At 42.1% G+C, this 24,694-nt stretch overlaps 1 protein-coding gene across 1 annotated transcript in view; it reads right to left on the bottom strand.

Annotated features, from left to right (window-relative positions):
- Positions 1-24,694, bottom strand: part of LOC145413230 (multidrug resistance-associated protein 1-like) — a 682,216-nt gene that overhangs the window by 338,782 nt on the left and 318,740 nt on the right. The window contains exon 12 of the mRNA XM_080282961.1: positions 4,562-4,738. Coding sequence (XP_080139087.1) covers positions 4,562-4,738 — 177 coding nt within the window. The remainder of the gene's footprint in view (positions 1-4,561; positions 4,739-24,694) is intronic.

The following is a 24,694-nucleotide window of genomic DNA, read 5'->3' as shown; positions in this document are numbered from 1 at the left end:
TTGTTTTGTCTGGATGACAAAAAAACTTAGAAGGGGGTAGTGTTGAGAGGCAGGATTCAGTGGAAGTTTCTCAGTGTTTCTTGTGTTTTTACTTTTGCAAGGCAGGGTTGCCAGTTAGCCTGTTGTTTGTGAGAGTAGTTTTTTGTAAGTTATACATTATTTTTTGTGCTTTTTTTCTCTATAATGTTTTATTTCTGTGAGTGTTTATTAATTAATATATTATTTCAGTTTGCATGCTAACGAATTTGGAGTGCTATGTCTATCTATCTATCTATTGCCAGACGCCGCAATCCCGTTTGGGGTGGCCACAAACAAATCGCCTCCACGTCGCCCTGTCCCCCGCCATTTCACTGCCCTGCTCCCAACTCACACCCCCCTCTCTCATATACCTCTCCACCCCATCCCTCCATCTCATCCTAGGCCTCCCCCTCCCTCTTCCCCCCTCCACCTCACTCACATACACTCTCTTCGTCAGTCTTTCGCCCTCCATCCTCTCCACATGGCCAAACCACCTCAGTGTGTTCCTCATAACGCTTCCTATCACATCCACATCCACACCACAAGGCTCCTTTATATCCTCATTCGTCAGCCTGTCTCTCCATGTGACTCCACAGGCTCCTCTTAAATAACTCATTTCCACTGCTCTCACTCTTGACCTGTGTCCTTCCAACAACGTCCAAGCTTCACTTCCATACGTTAGAGTTGGTATCACAATACTATCATGTAGTAACTTTTTCACTTCCATGCTCACTTCCCTGTTTTTTATCACTGCTTTCAAGGAACCAGCAACCTTTCTTCCCTGCTGTACCCTTTCAAGCACTTCACCCTCCAAACCTCCATGCTTACTCATCACACTACCCAAGTACTTAAACGTACTCACATTTTCCAATTCCTTGTCATACAACCTTGCTGTACATTCACTGACTTCACCTCTCTCAAAGACCATCACTTTACTCTTCCCTACATTCACCTTTAGATTCCGTTTCTTACACACTCTCCCAAACTCATCCACAAATCCTTGCAGCTCCCCTTCGTCTTCACTCAACAACACAGTATCATCTGCAAACAACAGTGCTACGTAATGTAAGGAGATTTTGGATATTTTGGATGTTTCCGAATTGGCAACTGTTGCCTTCCTGAGAACCTAGTAGATGATTCTAGTACATAGAGAGCCAAATAAGGATGGGGAAGAGACTAGAGCAGTTTCAGTCAGTCAGTTTCATTTCAGTTTTAGTTCAGTGTCAGTTTAGTGTCAGAAACAGATTGTATAGCTCCGGTACTTGTGAAAACAGGGAAGTGTAGCTTGCGAGCAGTAATTGGCAGTGCAGCGTAAGTGAAGATTGTATACCTCTGGTGCTTGTGAAAACGGTGAAGTGTAGTTGCCAAGCATTAAGTGCCAGTGCAGTGTAAGTGAAGATTGTATAACTCCGGTACTTGTGAAAACAGTAAAGTGAAGCTGGCAAGCATTAAGTGAACTTAAGAAGCCAATGTTTATTTACAACACCTGAGCTGATCTTGTGTGTTGTACAAGGAAAGGCTGACCATAGGAAGAACAACTCACTGGGCAATGTCCTTGATATACTGTTCTGCTGTTGTTGAAGCCTATCCCAGTTTGGGATGGGGACGAAACAATATGTAGGGCAGAGACATGAAAGAACTAAAAGGGAGAGGATGATAGTTAAAAGCAAGAGTGCGACAGTGAAGAGAATTAAAGACAAAAAGTATTGTCTAAAAAAGGGGGGAAGGGGGAGATCATGCCAAATGCCGAGACTCACCCACTCACATCCATGGCATAATAATGGCTGACTAATGTAAGCCCTGGCGTGCAGTGTTGCCAAAGGATAATAATAGAAATCCCCTAGACTGGTCAAAACAGTGGTAAAAATCCGCCAGGCTGAGGAAAATTAAGGAAAAAAAATGCAAGGAAGGACTTTAAAAGAACACCAGACATACAGAGAATACTTATTTTTTTCCATCTGGATTCCCTTTAAAACCTCTAAACATAGCAGGAAATTGCTACATAGGTAACACTGCTGGCATGAGTCGTGACAAACGTGCCAGACGTCGCTTTTTATTTAATTATTGTTATTGACCTAAAAATAAAAAAAACAACGCTAAACATAACTGATATTTACGCTATTTTTTTTTTTTTTTTTTTTTTACACCATAAATAACGTCTGCAGGGAAGGCAGAGAGTGTTTCTGTGTCCTAACTCCCAATTTAGCGAACGTTATCAGACCCAGTGAGTTTTGTCCGAAGTTAAAAAAAAAAAAAAAATAATGATTCATTACTTGGTTGGGCGATCGTACACTCCCGCCCTGTCCATCACTTCTGACCTAAGCTTCCCCACTGACCCATTTCCTGTCTGTCATCTGTGACCTGAGCTTCCTCATAAATCATACTCTCTCTAAAGTAATCAGTCTGCCCATGGATTACTATTCTGAAATAAGCTCTTAATCCTTCAAAGTCTCTCATATAAGTAATAGGAACAATCGATCAGTTTTAGTAGAATAGTAATTCCAAATATACTTGAACTTAAGTTCTTCATGATCACTTTTTCCTACTCGTCTGCCAACTTTTTTATCATTGATGATGTTTTCTCTATTAGATAAAACCAAACCAGGTATGTTATTACCTATACTGGGCTCCCTGATGAACAGGAATAGAAAATTTTCCTGCAGTGCTTCTAGAAATTGTTCTGACTCTGCATCCCCTGTCATGTCAGAGTCTGGCAGTCTGTCCTTGGTTGATTAAAGTCCCCTTCAGTGTTAAATGAACGGTTCTGAGCTGCTTTCTTAACCTCCCCCCAAAGGTATTTGGTATCTTCACTGCTTATTTTTGGAGGTCTGTATTGCGCTAAGACTACTTTCTCCTTGCTATCACAAGTTTCAACCCAAACACTTTCAGTATCCCGACTGATTTCAATATTTGTTTCATTATAACAATTTAATTTTTACATAAATAGTTACCTTGTCCCCCATTCTGCCCAAACTGTTAGAGTGAAACATATTATACCCCTGAATCTGATATTCCGCAAAAATTCGCAAGTCTTTGTATTTATCTTCGTTTCAAATATCTATTTTCTGATGATACCCTTCAGTTCGTCCATTTTTCTACTTATGCTTCTACTGTTACTTGGAAATTATTACTAGTACTTCAGTAATTGCACTAGGAAGTAGGTCTTCTGTTATGCTTGATTCTAACTAGGAAAATACTTTCTCTACTATTATAAATATTTTCTACACCATCATTGTTTATTTTTATGTAATGTGCTTGAGTGGATTTATCTATAATATTGGTTGTATTTCCCTTCTCGTTTCTATCTAAACTTGATATTAAAGATCCCTGAGTGGATTTGCTAAATCTTACAGTACATATTACACTTAACCCCCCCACACCACCACACAAAGAAAAAAAAAAAAAAAAAAAAAAGACTTCCCCAACTCCCTGTCGACTGAACAAGCCAATATAGAAACACCCTGCCTAATAAGATGTATCCCATCCCGTTGCGACTGTAGAAACTGACAATTACCAACAGACAATACTGCATAGTTTTTGCAATACTTGTCAGCGCAACAATTACGTCCTAATGCTCTGAACATCCACTCTCGACTAACTCATCTTCTCAACAAGGGCAGCAGGGCTTCCCCTCTGTTCTTCTAACTTTCTGAACATCCTTTTACATTGATGCCACAGTACCTCACTTCTACATCAACCAACATCATTTCTTCCAACACTGAGTAGATAACTGTTATCTCCACGGTCTTTCAAGATATTATCAATTTCACTCCCTGATGTGCCCCCGGAAGATGCACGTGCTTTCTAAGAGAAGTATGGAGCTCAATGTTTGTATATCATATGGAAGAGTCTCCATTTAGAGCATCGTTTTCCTTAGCTTATCTTGTGCAGCCCAACTGGCTAATAAGTATGGTCCGGAACCACCAAGATTATTGCTGGATCCCTCACAAATTACCTCGCTCACGTCCTTCCCCTTGCATTCATTACGCAACGCACTGAGTGTGTTCTGACACCTAACGTTCACTTGCTTTTTAAGATTGAACTCAGTTGCACCCTTAATCACAAGCTTTCATCCTTCAGCCTTCCTCTTATCTTTTGCCTCAAGCAGCTCTTCTAATTCTCGCAGCTCAGCTGTCTCTTGCCTGAGAGTTTATATTTCCTGCTTAAATTGAGCAAGTCTTCCATTATGTCAACGTTGCTTTTCTCAAAACATTCACTGGAAGCCATCTCGCACACTAGCTCACACATATGATAAAATTCACACTGTATCTCAACACAAGATAAAAATATCATTAAACACTAGTTTACAGTACACCAAAGCACTTCATCTCCAACTGAAACACAAGAACACACTCTCTGAACACACTAGCATTGAGCACAATAGTATAGCATTGATGTCACAGGTGACTGCAGGTGACTAAATTCACTAACACAATTATCATAACAGACGGGTACTTATAGGTAATTCAGATTAGACCAAGTTATGTCTGAAGTGAGCGACCTAAGGCAAGCAAATGAGCAACCTCAGGTAATAATGACTGACCTTCTCTCCAACTTCGGTCATATCCCCGGCTGGTAGCATGTCCAGATCAGGCTGAAGTGCACAGGCGGCCAGCACATTTTGGTAACGCTTTTCATCCCACGGCAGTCCCCAAGTGATGTTTTCCCGCAGTGTGGTATTCTGTAGCCATGCTTGTTGAGACACATACCCCACACTGCCCTGCAAACACACAACAACAGTCACATAAATGGCATGCACCCAGGCCAATATTAACACCTTCAATGAGGAATGTCTTTTTATATGAATTTTATGGAAACTTAATAACCACACACAGATGTTTAAATACATGGCGCAGCCTAAAACACTTAAGTTTATTCACTATTGTAAGTTTATTCATTTTTGTGTATTAAATGCTTTTCTTATGAGCTTTGTTATTATATATATATATATATATATATATATATATATATATATATATATATATATATATATATATATATATATATATATATATATATATATATATTTGTTAAGCCCTTTGCCAAATAGCTCGGAAAGAAACCAATAAAAAACTCCCCGGTAGGGGGAATGGGTCATCAAACACTACATGCTATGGAGGCCAGTAATAGCAGAAGACCTAGGTAAAATATTTTACGTTCACTTTAACTAAGCAAATAATAAACACAATTCCATCCCTAATGCAGAGATATAACAAGAGATTAACAATAGAATATGGTGCTAGTCACAAATCAGTGTTGTGTAAATGATATAGAGCTCAAGTATTGTATTATTCTGCCACTTAACTAAAGGAAATACTCTACAAAATGATGTAAATTACCAGCTAATTAAAAATAATTAACTGTTGGAATTTCCACTGAAGATATGAACGAGGCAAGAGAGGATCAATAAAAGAAGCAAAACCGCAAAAAAGTGGAGCATCAAAATAAATGTTGATCTCTCTGTTCCCTAAATACAGTGATGTAAACATAAGACAGTTGGACTCATAACTGGCATGCAAAGCGGGCTCTTAAATACCGTTCTAGTGAAGGGGAGGTTCTTCTAATTCTGTGAATTATTACAGTCTCTTCGAGGATTTTTTTTTTTTTTTTCAATAAAGCGAGGTTAATTTGGATCCAGTCCAGCTCTCAGGTTTAATAGAATTTCGGCACTCTACTCTAAAGTAGCCAATAAATAGTGTATTGAAGACTGAAAAGGGAGCAATGGGAACAAGATAGCTACTCCCGGCCCTGCAATATTGTAAGGGGAAAGAAATAATTTTTTATGGGGGAGGTTGGGTGGCTTAACCCAGGGGTTTCACCCTCCTCAAACTCCGGTCCAAATGAAGGTACACTACTTTCAATATATTTTATGTGCCTATGTAAAAAATAAGACGTTGTCCCCCTCATGTGGCAGTTTCCCACTCCCCGTGGGGGGTGACCGTCAAAAGTTCCATCCTGCTTTAAATATGGCTGGGGTTAGTATCCACCAGTAAGCAAAATTTTAAGTTCATGTTTCACAATCATACATAAAGGCTTCAACCAGGACCACTGGAAGTCACCCTCCTCCTTGGGGCGGGGGCTGACCTTTAGGGGTCCCACCCTGCCTAATATGAGGCTCAAGTAATGACCTCACATTGTTCAAAAAATCATATTCTTAGGAAAAGAACTATGGCAATGTTCTCCGTGGGGGCAGCCCCCGCCTCCATGAGGGGCGACCCACGGTAGTTTCACCCTTCCCCAAACGTGAACACTGTAAACCTCTATCACTTTGCAAAAATTCATATTACTGTACTTGACGATAGTGAATCTCTATCACTGCCAAATTTAACGGTATTTGGTAAAATTTTATGGCCAACATCACCTAGAACCAACTCACAAGGGTTCCAACATGCTTATAACCTGGTGCAAGTGAAGCTCTAAAATTTTTGCAAAAATTCTAACACGTATGTTAAAAGTCATGGATAATAGGTCTTGGGGACATCCGGCCATCACTGTCTTCATATGGGGCGACCTTTGCGGATCTCATCCTGCTTGAAACCTGGTCTGGAGGATTGTGCAGAATTTCACGTTCCTCTCTTTCCGTGAGCAGGAAAATAGAGTGACTCAGTGTGTGAGGGAGGGAAGGTGTGACATAACTAGGGAGAAGCACTATACATGTCTGCGTCTGTGAGTACTGCAAAAATAATAAAACTGAATATATATATATATATATATATATATATATATATATATATATATATATATATATATATATATATATATATATATATATATATATATATATATATATATTAGGGTGCCCGTCAAACCTGTGTTAAAATCTGAAGCTGATAATTTTTGATTTGGTACCCCCTCAAATTGTTACGCCTGATGAATGAAGTATATATGCAAATTTTTGGCAATTTACGTCAACATTTACTCCGTGCTCCATGAGGGTAAAGTTTTTGACATCTCGCTCAAGTATTTTTATTTGGGCTTTTCATAATGACAGGGCTCTTCTGGTTGAATGATTCGATGAAACTTCTTGATAGTCTTATTCCATATGTGGTTTATGACTAGTAGACAGTAAATTTCTTATTATTTTCACCAATTAACCCATCAGCTCCCAGAGTCCCTGTGCGAGGGGTTTTGCTGGAAGGGCACTTAGGCTATCGCCCTCCGCCTATCGGATCATAGTTGTGAAACTCATAGGTCCCTACCCCCGGGTTCCCTCCTTTATCAAATATGGAAAATGCCCAGTTCCGTCCTATACTGAGGACGCTGGGCGCAAATGGGTTAAATTTTGGGCAATTTTGACTTCAGTTTAACAGGCAAACTTTCGATCATCTGGCAACACTGCTCCTTTGGGTGCCATCATCGCACAGTGTAACAACTGTTTCTAAAACACTGTCAAAACATCAGTCCAGCTTTATAATATTGCTCAGTGCTTAGCTTCATAATATTGCTCACTGCTCACCTGTGTCGTTCTGTCTGCATTTCATATTAGTCAATATCATTCTGTATCTCGAGAGAAAGTATGGCTGAAGTACTGTAGCTACTTCAGGCATAGTAACACGTAGTGCCACCCAAAACTGGATGAGTGGTCCAGCATCAGAAAAGTTACAAGGAATGAAACTTCCGACTTGCCGTCAGGTGCTCTCCGTCTTTTTCCATCAACATAAAGTTCTTGGTAACATAATCAGGAGTTCAAGGTGTGCCGTAGCTGAAGCTCTCCAGATGTGCTCAATGGCTCGTAACCCAACAACAATACCATTGAGAGGAATGCCATTGACAACCTTGAAAAAACGTTTTACTGATGGCAGAAACTGAAGAAGGACATTGCCGTAATCGCAGAACTCAGATCAATGAAACTTCTTTGCGTGAAGATTTGGAAAAACTGTTTGATGTAGCAATTGTGAATGCTATGAAAATGATAACTGTTGCCGAAGATAGGGCTTTTTTTAGTAGACCAACGTGGCCCATGCATAGGCTACATGTGTAGTGGGAACACTGCATTAGCTACAAAACAGGATAGGAAGGTAAAAAGACTTAAGCGAGAGGAATATCTCAGAAGTAAAGAAAAGGGAAGAAAGAGAAAGAATTTCACAGCTGAGGCACATGAATTGACTTTAGAAGACGATTTGTCCACACTAGCAGACGATGACTTTGAATATAATTTTGAACCACTTTGTTCATCAAGAAGTACCAAACTGCGGCCTGTGTCTGTTGTTACAACAGAGTTAATTGCTGCACTGGATAAAGCCAATGTCAGCAACCGTAATGCAACTCCGCTCCTGGCTGAGACTGCAAGAAGCAGTTAAATTTGACAGTTTAGCTGTCAGTCCTGAGACAATCAGAAGAGCAAGGCTGAAGTTACAAGAACAGACGGCCCTAGCTGGAAAAATCAGTTTTGATGCATTCCTACTTCTAGTAGTGCACCGGGACGGTAGAATGTTGCCCTGATATTACTGGCAGGGATAAAGTTGACAGGTTGCCAGTCTTCATACATGGATTTCAAGTGAGGCAGCTTCTCGGCATCCCAGAACGTCCAAATGGTATGGATGAAACAATCAGCAGTGCTGTTGTTAAAATGTTAAGAGAGTGGGGTATAGAAGATCAGGTGAAGGCCATGTGCTTTGACGCCACACCCTCAAATACTGGCAGACTAAGTGGGGCCTTGTGGTGCGATAGAGAGCAGCCTTGGGTAAAACCTGTTGTACCTGGCATGTCGATACCATGTACAAGAAATTGTGATCGGAGATGTATTCAAATGCTGTTTTGGACCACCAAATAGCCCTGATTTTAGCCTGTTCAAGCGTTTTCATCAAATGTGGCCACAAATTGACAAGAGGCAGTTTCAAACAGAAAACAATGATCCAGTCTGCGTTGAAGCCCTGAAGAAATGTGGTGGCTTAAAGTTTTCGCAAAGCAAGCACTTCTGTCTAGTCAGCAGGCTCGTGATGACTACCGTGAATTGTTAGAATTAACGGTACTTTTTGTTAGTGATACTCCACCAGGCGGTATAAGGTTGGTGGCCCCTTGAGCGATGCACAGAGCTAGATGGATGGCGTAAAAATCTGGATGTTCAAACAGCAGTTCAAGTTACAGGCAAGTGAAGAAACTGAATTGAGGGAAATGAACCTCCTTGGATGCCTGTTGTACACAAAGGCTTGGACATTGTGCGCAGTTCCAGCATCTAACATTGCCAGTGATCTTGCTTTTCTAAAGTCGGTGAAAGAGTACGAGGCTGTCAACAAATTCATTTCGTTTGCAGCAGTTAAAGCATTCCTCAAACACCTATGCCACCTGAGTGAGGAGCTAATTGCCCTTGCATTTTTCGATGGTGCTGTAGACAGCAACACTAAAAGAAAGAGTATCAACGCATTGAAGAAAGATGGTTCTGATGAACCACCTAAACGAATCCAAATGAAGCCAAGCAGAATTTTTGAAAAGGAGCTTCATGATTTTATCACAAGCAGTGCCATGTCATTCTTTAAGACACTTGAGGTGAATGCAAATTTCCTCACATAAGCAGATCCAGACAGTTGGCAGTCACTTGAAGATTTTCAGCAACAAAGAAATTCGTCAACAATCTGGCGGTGGTGAAGACCGGCCAAAGCGGGCTGTGAAACTGATGCAGGACTTCAATACCTCCATCATAACAAGTGAAGAACAGAAGCAGTACCTGCTACAGGTTGTTTCGAGTCACAAAGTCAAGTAACCAGGGGCTAGAAAGTCGTTGCTTATCGGGAATATTATTCTGCAGTAGTGTTTTCAAGGCAGTTATGGTTACTGTTTTGACTCTTGAGAATATGTTGTGATACAGCTGCAATAAACGCTTGGCAGAATTGTATTGACTTGGTCCGAGAAACATTTGTGTAATGAAGCATGAGGATAACCTGCCATCGGATAAAGACCTTCTAACATCAAGCCTCTTGAGCAACCTTTAAATATGTATCAGAAATTATTTAAGAATCACTGTGAACTACTGTCATTAAAGACAACAAAATGGGAGGGTGCTGCAGAAGAATTTCAATATTTCATTTTTGATGGGCACCCTAAAATATATATATATATATATATATATATATATATATATATATATATATATATATATGTGTGTGTGTGTGTGTGTGTGTGTGTGTGTGTGTTTTAGGGTGTTCAGAATAATCGAACCTTCAGGAACGTGAAGGGCAAAGTGCTTATTCGGTTCCACTACTGGTGGGAACTACACCATACTTTGCAATTTTTCTTTGGCCCTGTCAGACTCATGCCACATTATAACTTTCGCCTTATCGCAGCAGGGTTTGACCAAGGGAAATTCACGTTGTCTGTCGGATCTCTCCACTCTGTTTGGAAGGAATCAAGGACTGAGATCGCTGAAAAGATCAAAAAAGAATTCCAGCCACAAACACCCTTGATCCCATTTTGATGGAAAGCTCTTGCCCATCACTGATGATTGCTGCCACAGTGATCACCTGGCAATTGTTGTTACAGGATTTGGCACGGAGAAGATCCTGGCGATCCCTAAGATCCCTGCTGAAACGGGCGATGCAATGGGAGAGGAAGTGCTAAGGCCTCTAGATGAATGGCTGGAAGTGAAGCCCTGGATTGCAGGACTCTGTTTTGATACTACAGCGTCTAACACCGAGGATCACAGCGGAGCTTGCTTTGTCACTGAAAGAGGTCTCCAAGTCCCGCTGTTGTTCTTGGCATGCAGGCATCACATGTGTGAAATCAGAGTGGCAGGGATCTTTGACCTCCTTTTCTCTTCTTCTGGTCCTGAAATTCCTCTCTTCAGTTGATTCAAAGAGTTGTGGAACAAAATTGACAGATTCCTTCGATCCCTATGATGATGACCTGGATGAAAATCTCAGTCGTGGATTGCCAACAGAGCCGAGGATACTGAACAATTCATATTCAGCCACTCATGGATCGTGCGCAACGCCGTGATGACTACCGTGAGGTCCTCCAGCTGTCTTTGGCTTTCCTCAGCAAGAATCCAGCACGGATGACCTTGCACCGTCCAGGTGCCTATCGCAGAGCACGTTGGATGGTCAAAGGCCTTTACTGCCTCAAGATCTTCCTTTTCAGAAATCAAGTGAAGGATGCAGCCTCCTTCCTCTTCACATGATATCAAAAGGAGGCCATCAAACGCATCTGTGTCTTCCTCGTCACCATCCGTGTGATGCACTGGTTTGAAGCCCCAGATGCTGTCGACGCTTCAATCAATGACCTCAATCTTCTGAAGAAGATTAAAGAATTCAGAGGTGGATCCCACTGTAGCAAGGAAGGCACTGGACAAAGTCAAAAGTCAACTCTGGTACCTCAGTGAGGACCTGGCTCCACTAGCCATGTATGCTGACAAAGTTTCTGCTGAGGAAAAGCAGGAAATGTTGAAAAATATGACCACAGCACTGGCGAGGAACAAGGGTCTGCGCCGTTTGAACATGAAGACGATTGACAAGGCATCAGGTCTGAGAATCTCTAAGTTTGTCACCCAGAAGTCGAAAAACCTCTTCCAGTGTTTGAAGCTGGATACTCCGACAAGCACCAATGACCTCTGCCCCATTCCTGATGTCATGGCCCACCTCAAAGTGGTCAATGACGCTGCTAAGTAGGCAGTCAAACTGGCAATGGACCACAACTTTGGTCTAACGAAGAATGAAGAAAAAAGACAGCTGATCTTCCCAGTTGTACAGCACCACAGAGCCCTCTACGACTCGACCAAAAAATCCCATATGTAATAAACTGATTATGCTTGTTGTATAGCTCAAAAATATTGTTTCTTTTTGTACCACATTGTTTATTTTTACTTTTCTTCACGATACTCGTCACGTACTCACATCAGTTAGATTTACAGAATGCAAGGGTAGTGAGGCACGACTTTGCATTGATAAAAAAACAAAAATTTTTGCTTAAATGCTCTGTTTGTAAAGTGGAATCGATTGCATATTTTGTCCACTTAAATATCCATTTTTTTTTCTCCCCTATAAGTGTTGACCACCCTTATATATCTATCTATCAATATATATATATATATATATATATATATATATATATATATATATATATATATATATATATATATATATATACTTCCCCAGTATTCCCTGCTTGTCGGAAGAGGCGACCCTTGTACCTTGTCTGTCCTAAACCTCTGCATTTTGTTTTCTTTTAGTTAATTTCCTCTCTCTACTGTCTTGTTCCTGTGAGCCACTGGCATTGGCTCCAGGGTAAAATATTTTTCTGCCTAAGAAAGCTTGATGAACTCTTGTTATGAAGCATTGGCCTTCAGTTCCGTGCGGCCCTTAAGTGGACAGAGGGTGCTAAGAATCCCACAGTGTGGGAATAAGTTAATACATCCAAAAAGAACCTTAAGAATAGAAAATTGGAATGTTTGGACTCTCGGTCAGGCTGGTAAAATGGAAGATCTTATTTCAGTTTTTAAGGAATACAATATAGATACTTGCGCTCTTACAGAAACAAGATTGATTGGAGTTGACAAAATGAACTTGGAAGATGGTACTGGTATTACTTTGTTTCTGGTAGAAGTGAAGGAAATCATTACCAAGGAGTAGGGTTAGTGTTGAGTTAAGATGCTTGCAAAGAACTATGTGAGTTTGAGCCGATTATTGAGCGCCTGCTTTTTCTGTCTATCTATCTATTGCCAGACGCCTCAATCCCGTTTGGGGTGGCCACAAACAAATCGCCTCCAAGTCGCCCTGTCCCCCGCCATTTCACTGCCCTGCTCCCAACTCACACCCCCCTCTCTCATATACCTCTCCACCCCATCTCTCCATCTCATCCTTGGCCTCCCCCTTCCTCTACCCCCCTCCACCTCACTCACATACACTCTCTTCGTCAGTCTTTCTCCCTCCATCCTCTCCACATGGCAAAACCACCTCAGTGTGTTCCTCATAACGCTTCCTATCACATCCACATCCACACCACAACGCTCCTTTATATCCTCATTCGTCAGCCTGTCTCTCCACGTGACTCCACAGGCTTCTCTTAAATAACTCATTTCCACTGCTCTCACTCTTGACTTGTGTCCTTCCAACAATGTCCAAGCTTCACTTCCGTACGTTAGAGTTGGTATCACAATACTCTCATGTAGTAACTTTTTCACTTCCATGCTCACTTCCCTGTTTCTTATCACTGCTTTCAAGGAACCTGCTTTTTGCTCGTTTAAAATCTGACCATGGTAATATCAGTATGGCGGTAGGGTACGCTCCGACAAATGAGACTGCTGATGAAATGAAGGATGACTTTTATTAGAAGCTGCAGAATGTAGTGAATAGAGAGGCAGGACATGATGTGTTACTTTGCATTGGTGATTTTAATGTAATTGTTGGTAGTAGCAGGGATGACTTTGAAGATTGTATGGGTAAGGATGGTGGTGGTGTAAGAAACAAAAATGGGGTGCGATTTGGAAGCTTTTGTTTGGCAAATGACTTTATGATTGGTGGAACTATCTCTGAGCATAGAAAAATACATAAAACTACTTGGAATTCACCATGTGGTAAATATTGTAATCAGATTGACCACATTGCAATTAGAAGAATGCATAGGAGTTATTTAAAAGATGTTTGCATAAGGAGGGGGGCAGATATCGGTAGTGATCATCTACTTGTTGTGTCAAAGATTAAAATAGAACTTAAAGAGAAACGTTAATGGTAATTGTACACGAGGTAATAAATATGATTTTGATAAGCCGAGAAATGGTGAGAACAAGAAGGAAAAGGTTTCTACTCCTGCAGACGTTGATGGAATCTGAAGACAATGATATTAATCAAATATGGAGAGAGGTAAAAGAGGTTTTGCATGAGAATGCTAAGGTTACCATAAAAAAAAAAAAAAAAAAAGAATAAGCGAGAAGGAAAAAGTGGATGTCAGATGAAACATGGAATGCAATTCAGAAAAGAAAAGACGCGAAGTTTAGAAGTGAAGAACAACATGTTGAAGTACTTAGAGCAAAGTACTGGAGTTTACAATTTGAAGTAAAAAGACTCGCTAGACGTGATAAGAGGAGGCTATATGATGAAAAGGCAACAGAGACAGAAATTAAGTAAAAATGATGGTCAGAGCAAAGAGCAGCGCATCAGGCCATAAAGGAGTTAACTAGGACTGAAAAGAGAAGGAAGGAAATACCAGTACGAGATAGAAATGGTAACTTGATGACTAAAGATTTGGATATAAAAGGAAGGTGGAAAGAGCATTTTGAATCTGTTCTAAATAGACCAATCCCAGCTGAAGAGGACATTTTGCCAACCGAGAGAGATTTGCAGATAGAAACAGGGGATATAAACTTGGAAGAGGTAACAAAATGTATAAAGGAATTTAAAAATTTTAAGGCCCCAGGAGAGGATGGAATATTTCCTGAAATGCTGAAGGAGGAAAATGGTGAGTTGATGAGTGTGCTTTTGAAACTTTTTAACGTGGCTTGGGAAAATGGTGGAATTCCAGAAGAGTTGAAAAATGGAGTGATTATAGAAATACCAAAAAAACGGAGGTTTAAGTGTATATGGAAATTGGAGGGGGATAACCTTGACACCTGTAGTTGCAAAAGTCTTTTCCAAAATCTTGTTGAACAGAATAGAGCCAGTAATTGATAAAAATTTTAAGAGAAGAACAAGCGGGATTTAGAAAGGGTCGAAGTTGTAATTATCAGATTTTTATTGCAAGGCATTTTATGCAACAAGCTAATGAGATGAAAATGCCACTTAGTATGTGTTTTGTGGATTTTGAAAAGGCGTTCGATAGTGTTTCACGTGGAGCTTTGATGAAAATTATGAGATTCTATGGTACATCAGAAAAGTTTGTAAATGTCATTACAAGCCTGCATGAAGGTACTTTCTGTAAGGTAATGGTGGGTGGCTCTTTGAGTGATCCATTTGAAGTTAGGTCAGGAGTGATTCAAGGAGGAGTCCTTTCGCCTTTGCTGTTTGTTTTGATTATGGATATCCAAGGAGGAGTTCTTTCGCCTTTGCTGTTTGTTTTGATTATGGATATCCACGGAGGAGTTCTTTCGCTTTTGCTGTTTGTTTTGATTATGGATTATGTTATTAGAAAGGTTGTAAGGAGAACAGGTGCAGGAATTAACTGGAAAGAAAATAAGAGGCTGATAGATTTGGACGATGCTGATGATATTGTACTGATTTGCGGAAGTATTTACGAGATGCAGAGGGTGCTTGATTGTCAGGTGGAGGAAGGAGAGAAAGTGAGATTGGTAATAAATTGTGGAAAGACGGAAATTATTAATATGAACGTGGAGAACCAAATCGATTGTGTAGTTGGGAATAATGTGGTGAAGAATTTAGAAAATTTTAAATATCTGGGAACGATTGTATCATCTAATGGATCATTAAACAATGAAATTGAGGAGAGGATTAGACATGCTTGGAGAGTTGTTGGAATGTTGAAATCTGTGTGGAATAATAATATGCTTTCAGTACATACTAAAGTAAAAATTTACAAGTCCAAGGTTAGACCAATTTTAATTTATAGGCATGAATCATGGTACAGTACAAATGCAACAGATAAGAAAAGTAACCCCTCCAATATCCGGATCAATAGAGCCATCGGTAGGTTCGGATATTGGTTTCGTCCGGATATTGGGCCCCAGCTTATGGACTTGTACTTACGGACCCTAACACAGAGAAACACCTATACAACTCCCTCCGGACATGCATAGCACCTATTTAACACCCAAATCACACCAATAAGGCACATAAATGACTGAAATAAATGCAATAGAAACATAAAATGTGGGTTTAGAAGTATGTTCATACATTAATAAACATTCTGGTACTTATGGACTCTAACCGAACCTAACCTAACCGAACTCTGAAAAACACATTCCTACTGCACATGCATGAGGTAAGTTTAGTATGGAAAGAAGTACAGTATGACACTTTCTGGTAAGTATAGTATGGGAAAAAATACAATATGAAACATTCTGGTAAATATAGTATGGAAAATAGTACAACATGAAACATTCTGGCTACTTACAGCAAGTCCCTGGCCACCTCGATGAATAACCGCCTCCTCTCGGACTCTGACAGTAAGAACGATTTCCTGAAGCACTTGCACTACACTCTTCCTGAAGTCTTGCACTGAACTTAGTCACTAACACACAGAAGTCCGTTCTTTTCACAGTGTTCACTTTAGTCCAAATAATGTTCCATTAAATTTAAGTGTTGCACATTAACTTTTCCCAAGTTTTTTTAAGTTTCCAAAGCCAAAACAAAGAAGGTTAGTTACGTTAAATTTCTTTTCTACTTAGTCTTTTCTCCCAACTTGAAAACCTTAACACAACACACCGTTTTTTTCACTGCACAACACTCAAAATTCCCGTGTGGTCTAGTGGAGAAGTTCTTGCTGTTTATTCACTGTCAGAGCCCGAGAGTATCACTGGCAGGCGTCCAAGGGGTGCATCGGTGGGTAGTGGTGATGGTGTACCGACTACAGAAGACTCTGAAGACAGCCGCAAACTCACGTCGAGCGGTGACTCCACTGTAGCTGATGTGCTGGGCTGTGGCTCGGAGCATGAGGGCCTGTCTTGGGGAGGCAACGGAGTGGAACCAGGGCTTGGCACAGCGGGGGTCACGGGCCTGAAAAAACTGTCAATCGTTGACTGACGCAAGGACCGACGATTCTGGCGATTGATGATGCACTGCCAGAAAGCACACACTTCCTCCACGAGTCCCAAGGGCCCCATCTCCCTGTCGCAGTCCGGGTGTTCCAGGTAGTCTAGGACAAACTCTAGATGTTCCCGGAGTGCGCTCAGCTTGGGGATGGCTGGAGTAGTGTCCTGCTGGGCGGAGTCTGCATCATCATCGCCTTCGTCGTCGGAATCTTCAAGTTCGGGACTGACACCAGCAACCGAAGACGCGATCTCGATATCAGACAATGTCTGATACCCAGGATCGCCCTCGTCGTCGTCCAACCACTCACGAACATCGTCCACATCAACATTGTCGCCGTGCGTACGTAGCCGTGCATGGAAGTCATCCACGTCAAGCCCTAGGAAATCATACTCCACATCTGTTCCGAGAAGCAGACGAGACCAACCATTTTCAAGAGTGTTCACAGGGACTTCCTTCCATGCACTAGCCCAGTTGTACAGCGCAGACTTGATGTAGCGGCGAAGGTTTTCCAAAGTCCGCTTGCCTCGAGTGTCACGTCCTTCCCTGCGCTCGTCCTCGTCCTCGAGAACCACCATCACCTCGTCCAGGAACTTCCGACGGTACAGGCGCTTTGTTGCCACGATCACTCCTTGGTCCATTGGTTGAATGAGAGCAGTCATATTAGGTGGCAGAAACATGCACCTAATACGGCCATTCTCAGCAACCAAGTCCTTGTCGCACGGGTGGGCAGGTGCATTGTCGAGGAGAAGGAGAGCCTTTACCTGGTCGCGAGGAATTCCCAGTGTCTTCGTCTGGTAATGTATGACCTCCTTGACGAAGTGATGGTGAAACCAGTCTTTGAAAATCACAGCTGTGAACCATGCTTTCAAAGAATGGTACCATACGACAGGAAGGACATCCATCACCCCACGAAGGCACCGAGGCTGCTTTGCACGGCCAACAATAACGGGCTTAAGCCGGTGCATGCCGTTAGCATTGGCACAACACAAAGCAGATATCCGTTCCTTAGAAAGCTTGCGGCCAGGTACACGCTTCTCCGTCTCATCGGCCAGAGTGTTCGTTGGCATTGAGCGATAGAATAGGCCAGTTTCGTCAGCGTTATAGACTTGACCGAGAGTGAGGCCCTCCCTGTCAATCAAGCCTTTCACCTTGTGCCGAAACTCGTCCACTCCATCCTCGTTAGCGTCCAATGCTTCGCCATGTGCTTTATGGTTAGTAAGGCCATGTCGTAACTTGAACGCGAAGAGCCAACCCTCGGATGCCTTGAAGTCAAGGGCGTCGTGAAGCCTTGCAAACTTCTCAGCAGCAGCCTTCAGCTTCGTTCCACGTACCATCACACCAGCTGCACGTTGCTGTCGATACCAAATCAACGTGGAGCGGTCGATCTCTGCATACTTGGGGGTAAACATAACCTTCCTCTCCACGTTGCGTTTGCTTCTCGACGAGAAGTCAGCCGTGTACTGCATGAGCTTGTCTCGGGAACGCTTGATATCGAACAAAGTCGACCGGGCCAGGTTGAACTCGCGGAGAATGCGAGAGGAAGACCAACTCGCATCAACCTTCTCCAATATCTCCCGTTTCTTCTCCAGAGTCAACACCACTCTCTTCCTTTTCTCAGGAGGTGGGGCCATCATCACACACACTAAGAGTAGGGCAGAGAGCAGCAGGAGGCCTTGCAGCAAGTACGGCACCACCACAAAAGCGAGCACGTGGGCAGCCATGGCGAACAGCGTAGGTGTTGTCGCGGTGAGAGACAGGCGGGAAGTGGGGAGGATGCAGCGGCGCTCTATCGGACATCGGAGGAATGACAAACCAAAACAATGCTCTCACGCGGCGCGCGCGGCAAGTTCAAATTACGGACGGCAAAAAATCGATTTTTTGTTCCATTTTTTTTGGATTTTCTGACCATTTTGGGAATGTTTGATCCCAGGACGATAAGGTTCGGTTTGTGGGGATGTTCGGATATTGAGCGTCCGGATATTAGAGGGATTACTGTATTAGGAGTTGAGAATAAAATACTGAGATGGGTTTTTGGGTAAAATGGGAAGACAGATTTACAAATGAATGAGTAAGGGATATTACGAGAGTGGAACCAGTTGATGAATATGAGACTGCCTCGCTGGACATGGCTGGGGCACATGTATAGAAAGGAAGGCAGTTTAATACAGGATGTGCCAGAGTGGACTGTGAGAGGAAGAAGAGGCACAAGTAGGCCGAGGGAGACCTGGTTGAGGACAACGAAAATAGAAGCAGGAGAGGAGTGTTGGTGGGACGTGAAGGAGATGGCAAGAGACAAATATTGGTGGAGAGAGTTCCTCGAGGCCCTGTACATCCTGTGGGGTGCTACAGGAAATTACTTATACAGAGAGAGCGAGAGAGAGAGAGAGAGAGAGAGAGAGAGAGTCCCAAAGAATGAATCTGAAAATGAGACTAAGGGTCATGTTGGCATGGCAAGCCTTATATAGTATAAAAATTGATATGCTTGGCTCCATTTATCACCATCATCCCACTCATTTGACAACATACACACCCATAAAAGGTCATTTGTTCATATATTCTAAATACAGGGTGTCCCCAAGAAAGGTTAACTTTTTATTTTTGAATTATTTATGATGTACAGTATTTCATTACACAACGCTTTTTTTTAGGTTGTGCTGTAGACATGTGGGAGTTTCTTTCCTGAAAGGTTCATCATCCTAGCTCAACCATGACACTCTCAGTCGAGCAGCGAACAAAAATTGTGAAATTTTACCTAGAGATTAAATCATTAGTACAGACTCAGAGATATTACAGGAAACACTTTTGTGTTAGAGATGCCCCACCTAAACCAGTAATCAAGAAAATTGTCCAGAAATCTGAAAGCCATGAACCCTGCCAGAACAGGCATCGAGGAAATTCTGGAAGAAAGGTGCTTGTACCGAAGCAAACATCGAGTCGGTCCGTGAGTAAGCGTCACGAAGTCCGAAGAAATCACCTCGTAGGTGTTCGCATGAACTTGGCATGTCAAAATCTGTCCAAAGAATTTTGCGACAGGACCTCAAGTCATACCAATATAAAATTCAAATAAGGCAGACTCTGATAATGCCAAGGCGCTGCATGTCCAAATATGTGAATGGTTTATCCAAATGCTGGAAGAGAACGAAGAATGGGTTAAAAACGTTTGGTTCTCAGATAAGGCACATTTTCATTTGGATGGCGTAGAGAACAACCAGAAAACCCTCTTGATTTAGTAGCTACAAGGCCACTCCAAGCAAGAAGTGCATTGCCTGGTGTGCACTAAGCACTAAAAGGATCATCGGACCCTTCTTGTTTGAGGATGACGACGAGAATGCGGTGGTAGTTTATCAGACGAACTGTTGTGACGTCATAAGAAAATTTTGTGCTTGCCTTCGTCGTCGTCGCTTGACCTTGAACGTGCAGTGGTTCCAGCAGGATGGGGCGACACCCCACACAGTAAGTGAGACTAGGAATCTTCTATTTGAGAAGTTTAGGGACAGGATCATTTCCCTGAAAACTCCTCACATCTGGGCTCCACATTCGCCTGATCTCAAACCGCTGGACTTCTTTTTGTGGGGTTCTGCTAAAGACAATGTGTCCTGGAACAACTCTGGCTCAATCCCTGAGCTCAAGAATGAGATTGAGGTGTTCATGAGAACTATTACTGCTGACACATGCGAGGCAGTAGTCCAGAACTTTGCTGTAAGAATTAGTGAATGCCTCATCCGCCATGGCGCTCATATTAAGCATGTCATTCACTCCGCGCAGCGCCCATAATAATCATGATGGTGACACAGTTACAATTATAAATAAAATTTTAATGAGTTGTTTATTTGTAGTCAAAATTTCACAGCTCTATGTTTGATATCTTTTGTGCTATAGAAAAATAAAAAAATAACCTTTTTGGGGGGATACTCTGTATGTTCCTGGGAGCTAGGCTGCCCAGAGATGGATGTCATTCTTAACTACTATTGAGAAAATAACCAGAGATGTGATGCAGCAACTCTAGTCTATGCCTCTAGGGATGAGCAACGATCACAGCAACCTTGGAGTTCATCTAGAACATGAGCGACCTGCCCTTGAGCAATGAGCCATATTGGGGTAAGATGATCAAGGCCACATGAAGCCTTTTTGGCACTTAATGAGTGAGATATGGAGACCACAGTCCCTAGTTATAATGGTTTTCACTAAAAACAATAGCATTTATTAACTGTATCCATCATTATAAAAACTCTGCCTGAGGAGCCAAGTGGAGTCCAGTGAACAGGCATTTCACAGTGTTGGGTCCAATCATGTCTCCACGTAATGCATCTCTGCTGAAAGCATTGGCTGGAAAACATCCTTAACTTTGGGAAAAGTAGATCTGTTGCCAGAGTGTAAGTGTCCTACACCACTCGAAAACGCAATGTTCAATTATACCCCAGTTCAAGATTTCCAGAATAAAAACTCGAAGTCTCTAGAAAGATTCGCATTATTCCTTTGAATACACAGAGGTAAATGTTGGGTCCAGTGCCAGGAAAGGATGTACTAGCTTATTTTCTTGTCCCAAGATTGAAACCCATCCATTTTCTCAGCTCTTGATGTACCTCATGCTTGATATGTCATTGGGATTGGAAGATGGCGGCCGAAATGAAGAACACCACTGGAGTCAGCGAGGTCTTGCCTGATGGGTTTTGGTAATGTTCCCTGGTAATCTGCTTGTTGCATGCGTTATTCTAGCTAGGGACAGAATGGGGACGACCATCAGACTCGAAAAGTTCTATATGCATGAGTGTTGTTTCTAGGTCCTAGATTGAGAGGGAGACGACTGTGTAAATGACCACTACCTCTGGAGAACAACCCTTTAACCCTACCCCGGATGGAGTCTAGGGAAACTAGTCTTCTTTCTAAAGTGTATGTTTGATACCATTGTCCGAGGCATACTGATTCGTCAAGTGACCTGTGGTTGCTCCTTTTGGCTCCAGTATACTGTACTTTGCTTCAGCATAAAATAATTGAGTTTCAAAAACTTTGCTGTGTCTGCAGAGGTAAGGTGTTCCATTTGTGACTGCATTTTGCTGTCCACTGCCATGCGAGTAGCATACTTAAAGTCAGCCGCAGCTTCTCTGACAACAACAATAAGTCAGCATCCTGTAAGTTACTCACTTGTCATCCATAAGTAGATCCGACTTTTGACCAAAGACGATTTTCTGAAGGGTAAGTTGAGACTTAAAGCAAATGCATGATGTCTGCAGGACAGACCTAAGTGTAGCAGTCTGGATTTGAGCTTCATTAATAAAATGGAAAGGCTGAAAAAACTTAAAATTTTTATTCCATCAGAACTTTCATCAGATTTTTGGCAAAGAACCAGCTCTCGTGATTTTCAGCGTTAACAAAGATAATGATAGGACTTCAAATTGGAGTGTCCCAGTAAGGTGGACTTAGGATCAATTGGCAGAGAGCACCAGAGACCAGGCAGGGAACCGCAACTCTTTGGCACTTAAAAGTAACCATCAAGGGCTTTGCTTTATTTCCTACGCTGTTGAGCTGAAAAAGCTGGATGCTACGGCCAAAGGTATCAGTAAATTAAAAGTTATAATGACTGCTAGAAGTCAAGTCCATTGCATTAACCCTTTGATGCTGGGCTTATTTTGGCTCAGCCTCCCTGTCCTTATGGGCATATTTCCCAAAATAGCCTTTTTTCAACCTTCATGTCTGGGAAGATCAGCAGTTAGGGAAACAAGTTAAAGACCATATTACTCACCAACGTTTAATAATGAAAGCATCCCCAGGTCTGCAGGTGGTCGCGTTGATGAGTATAAACATAAAGAAGATGAGTAACTTTTGGTACTTGAAACGGGGTGTCTCCGTGCATGTGAATATGGCCTCGAATTCGGGTGGGGAGCCCAGAGGACTGGCGAGGCAGAGGCTTTTATGGCCTACATGATTCCTACGCTCACTACCATCATTGCTTTCCACAGCTTCGGGATCATCGTCCTCTTCTTCTGATGGGAAGGCGTCATTATCATAGGCTAGTTGCTGCCTCCTGAAGCACTGTGTGTACATGAGCACACGCCTCAGAGTGGGAAGGGATGGGCATATGTGGCACATCGCTCTCATTGTGATAACTTCCATCACTTTCTGAGGAAGTTTCTCCACTACTAGAAAAACAAGACACAGTGACGTCCAAGACATGCCCTATGGCACTGTCACTGAGCCCCTTCCTAGTATCCGTGGGCACAGGCTTGGCAGGGGTGGATGAGGCAAGGGGTCCACATGAGAGGGAACGGAATCGCTCTACATCTGGCTAAATCACTTAGAAGACTCTTCAGCGTTTGTGTCGAGTGGCGGGATTCTCTCCCTGCCCTTTGGCGACAAGATTAAATGGCAGCCAATTCAAACTGTGGGGGGATTGCATTTGCGGTTCCTACCAACACCCAACGGTAAGCATCCATCGCTTTAGAGTCAGTTAATAGAATTATGGTTTTTGATTGCATGCAACTTCACTTCAGGCAATCCATTCAGAGGGTAAAAAGAGCTGCAAGACCTTGTATCCACAGCACTGATACATAGCTTTCCAGGCGTTAAATCCTACGAGGCCACTAAATTAAATATATCTGGCAAAATCATGCTACATCACCCATCTTAGGAAAGAAAAACGATTATTAAATGAATAAAATGAAAGGGAGAAAGGAAGGCAAAAATAATCTGTGGATCTCTGAGGTTTATTTACTTTGGCCATGAGTTAGGGTTCTGTTTGTGTTACGAAAAAAAAGAAAACTCCTTCCACCGAGAATATCAACTTCTTTAGCCATGAGTGTTTTCCGTCATGCACTATTTCAGAATGTAAATACAGATAAGATAAATAAGTTTTTGGCTAAGGGCTTACATGTTGCAGAATGATCAACTTCCCCCCCCCCCCTAAAATGAAGCCAGCTTATCCATGAGACAATATATATATATATATATATATATATATATATATATATATATATATTGAGATAGCCTTCCAACACTAAGGGGCCACTTATCCAAGATATCACTTTATAGTCGAAGAAATGCAATAGCTATAAGGGCCCTGTAAAGGAGTCAATAAAACAGAACACGCCATGGCATTCTCATGGCATCTGTTTGAGTCCAGCAGAATACAAATAAAAAATCAAGCAAATAGGGGGTCAAAAACGTTAATACACATAAAGAAGGCTATACAAAAACATGAATCAAGTAATCTGGTAAATTACAGTACAGTACAGGTTTCCCTCTTCATGAATCAAGTAATATGAGGAGGAAGTGAAAGTCATTAGGTAAATGGAAGAGAAAAATTGTTGCCATTACATATAAATTTTGTGGAACATCAAGCACCCAGCCAAGCTCACCTCAACCCCCCCCCCCTAAAAAAAAAGGTCTTGCAGCTTCATGTCATCCCCCAAACCGCCGTCCTACATGTTCAATACAGCACTGTATATACACTATGTAGAGATCAGGTGCCTCCATGTGGACGGCAGTGACTTACCAGGCTCAGACCAGGATCCCCTATGGTAAGGTGCTGCGAAATATGAGAAGGTTTGACACTTGGATAGATGTCACAGTTGCTCTTACCCAGAGTGCACAGCGCTGCCACATGTGAACTTCTCAGTGCCACAGAATGTTCAGTTATAATGATTGACAAGTGATCCAGAACCGTATGTAATAATTTATACTTTGTGTGCCATTTTAATTACAGAAATAAGTAATACAATCTCTGCTGAGCCTTCTGAGCCTGACGTAATTTCTCCCGTCATCACTTAACCTCTTTGACTGTGGCAACGTGCTTTCTGGCTGGCATGGCTGGTGCAGCAAGTATAGGAGAAATAGGGTGTTTCAGTAGCGGTTTTGACCCATTTCTGTTTAACCAAACACGTTTAAGATTACAAAAATTTTCATCTTTCAACCACCCATTGAAATGAACTCAAGGGCCCGTAGGTTGTCCAGTACCGGAGAGAAAGAGTGAGTTGAATACGTGTTTTTTCGTGGTCGGCGAGGGCGGGTCATCAAGGCAGGCCCAAAGCACCATTGCAAGTGGCCATCAC

Source organism: Coenobita brevimanus, chromosome 95 (genome assembly GCF_032717465.1).
Source record: "Coenobita brevimanus isolate Jiangsu-jjx chromosome 95, ASM3271746v2, whole genome shotgun sequence".
NCBI classification, from domain to species: Eukaryota; Metazoa; Arthropoda; class Malacostraca; order Decapoda; family Coenobitidae; genus Coenobita; species Coenobita brevimanus.
Note: the sequence above shows the minus strand (reverse complement) of the source record. Positions and strands in the feature narration are given on the sequence as shown.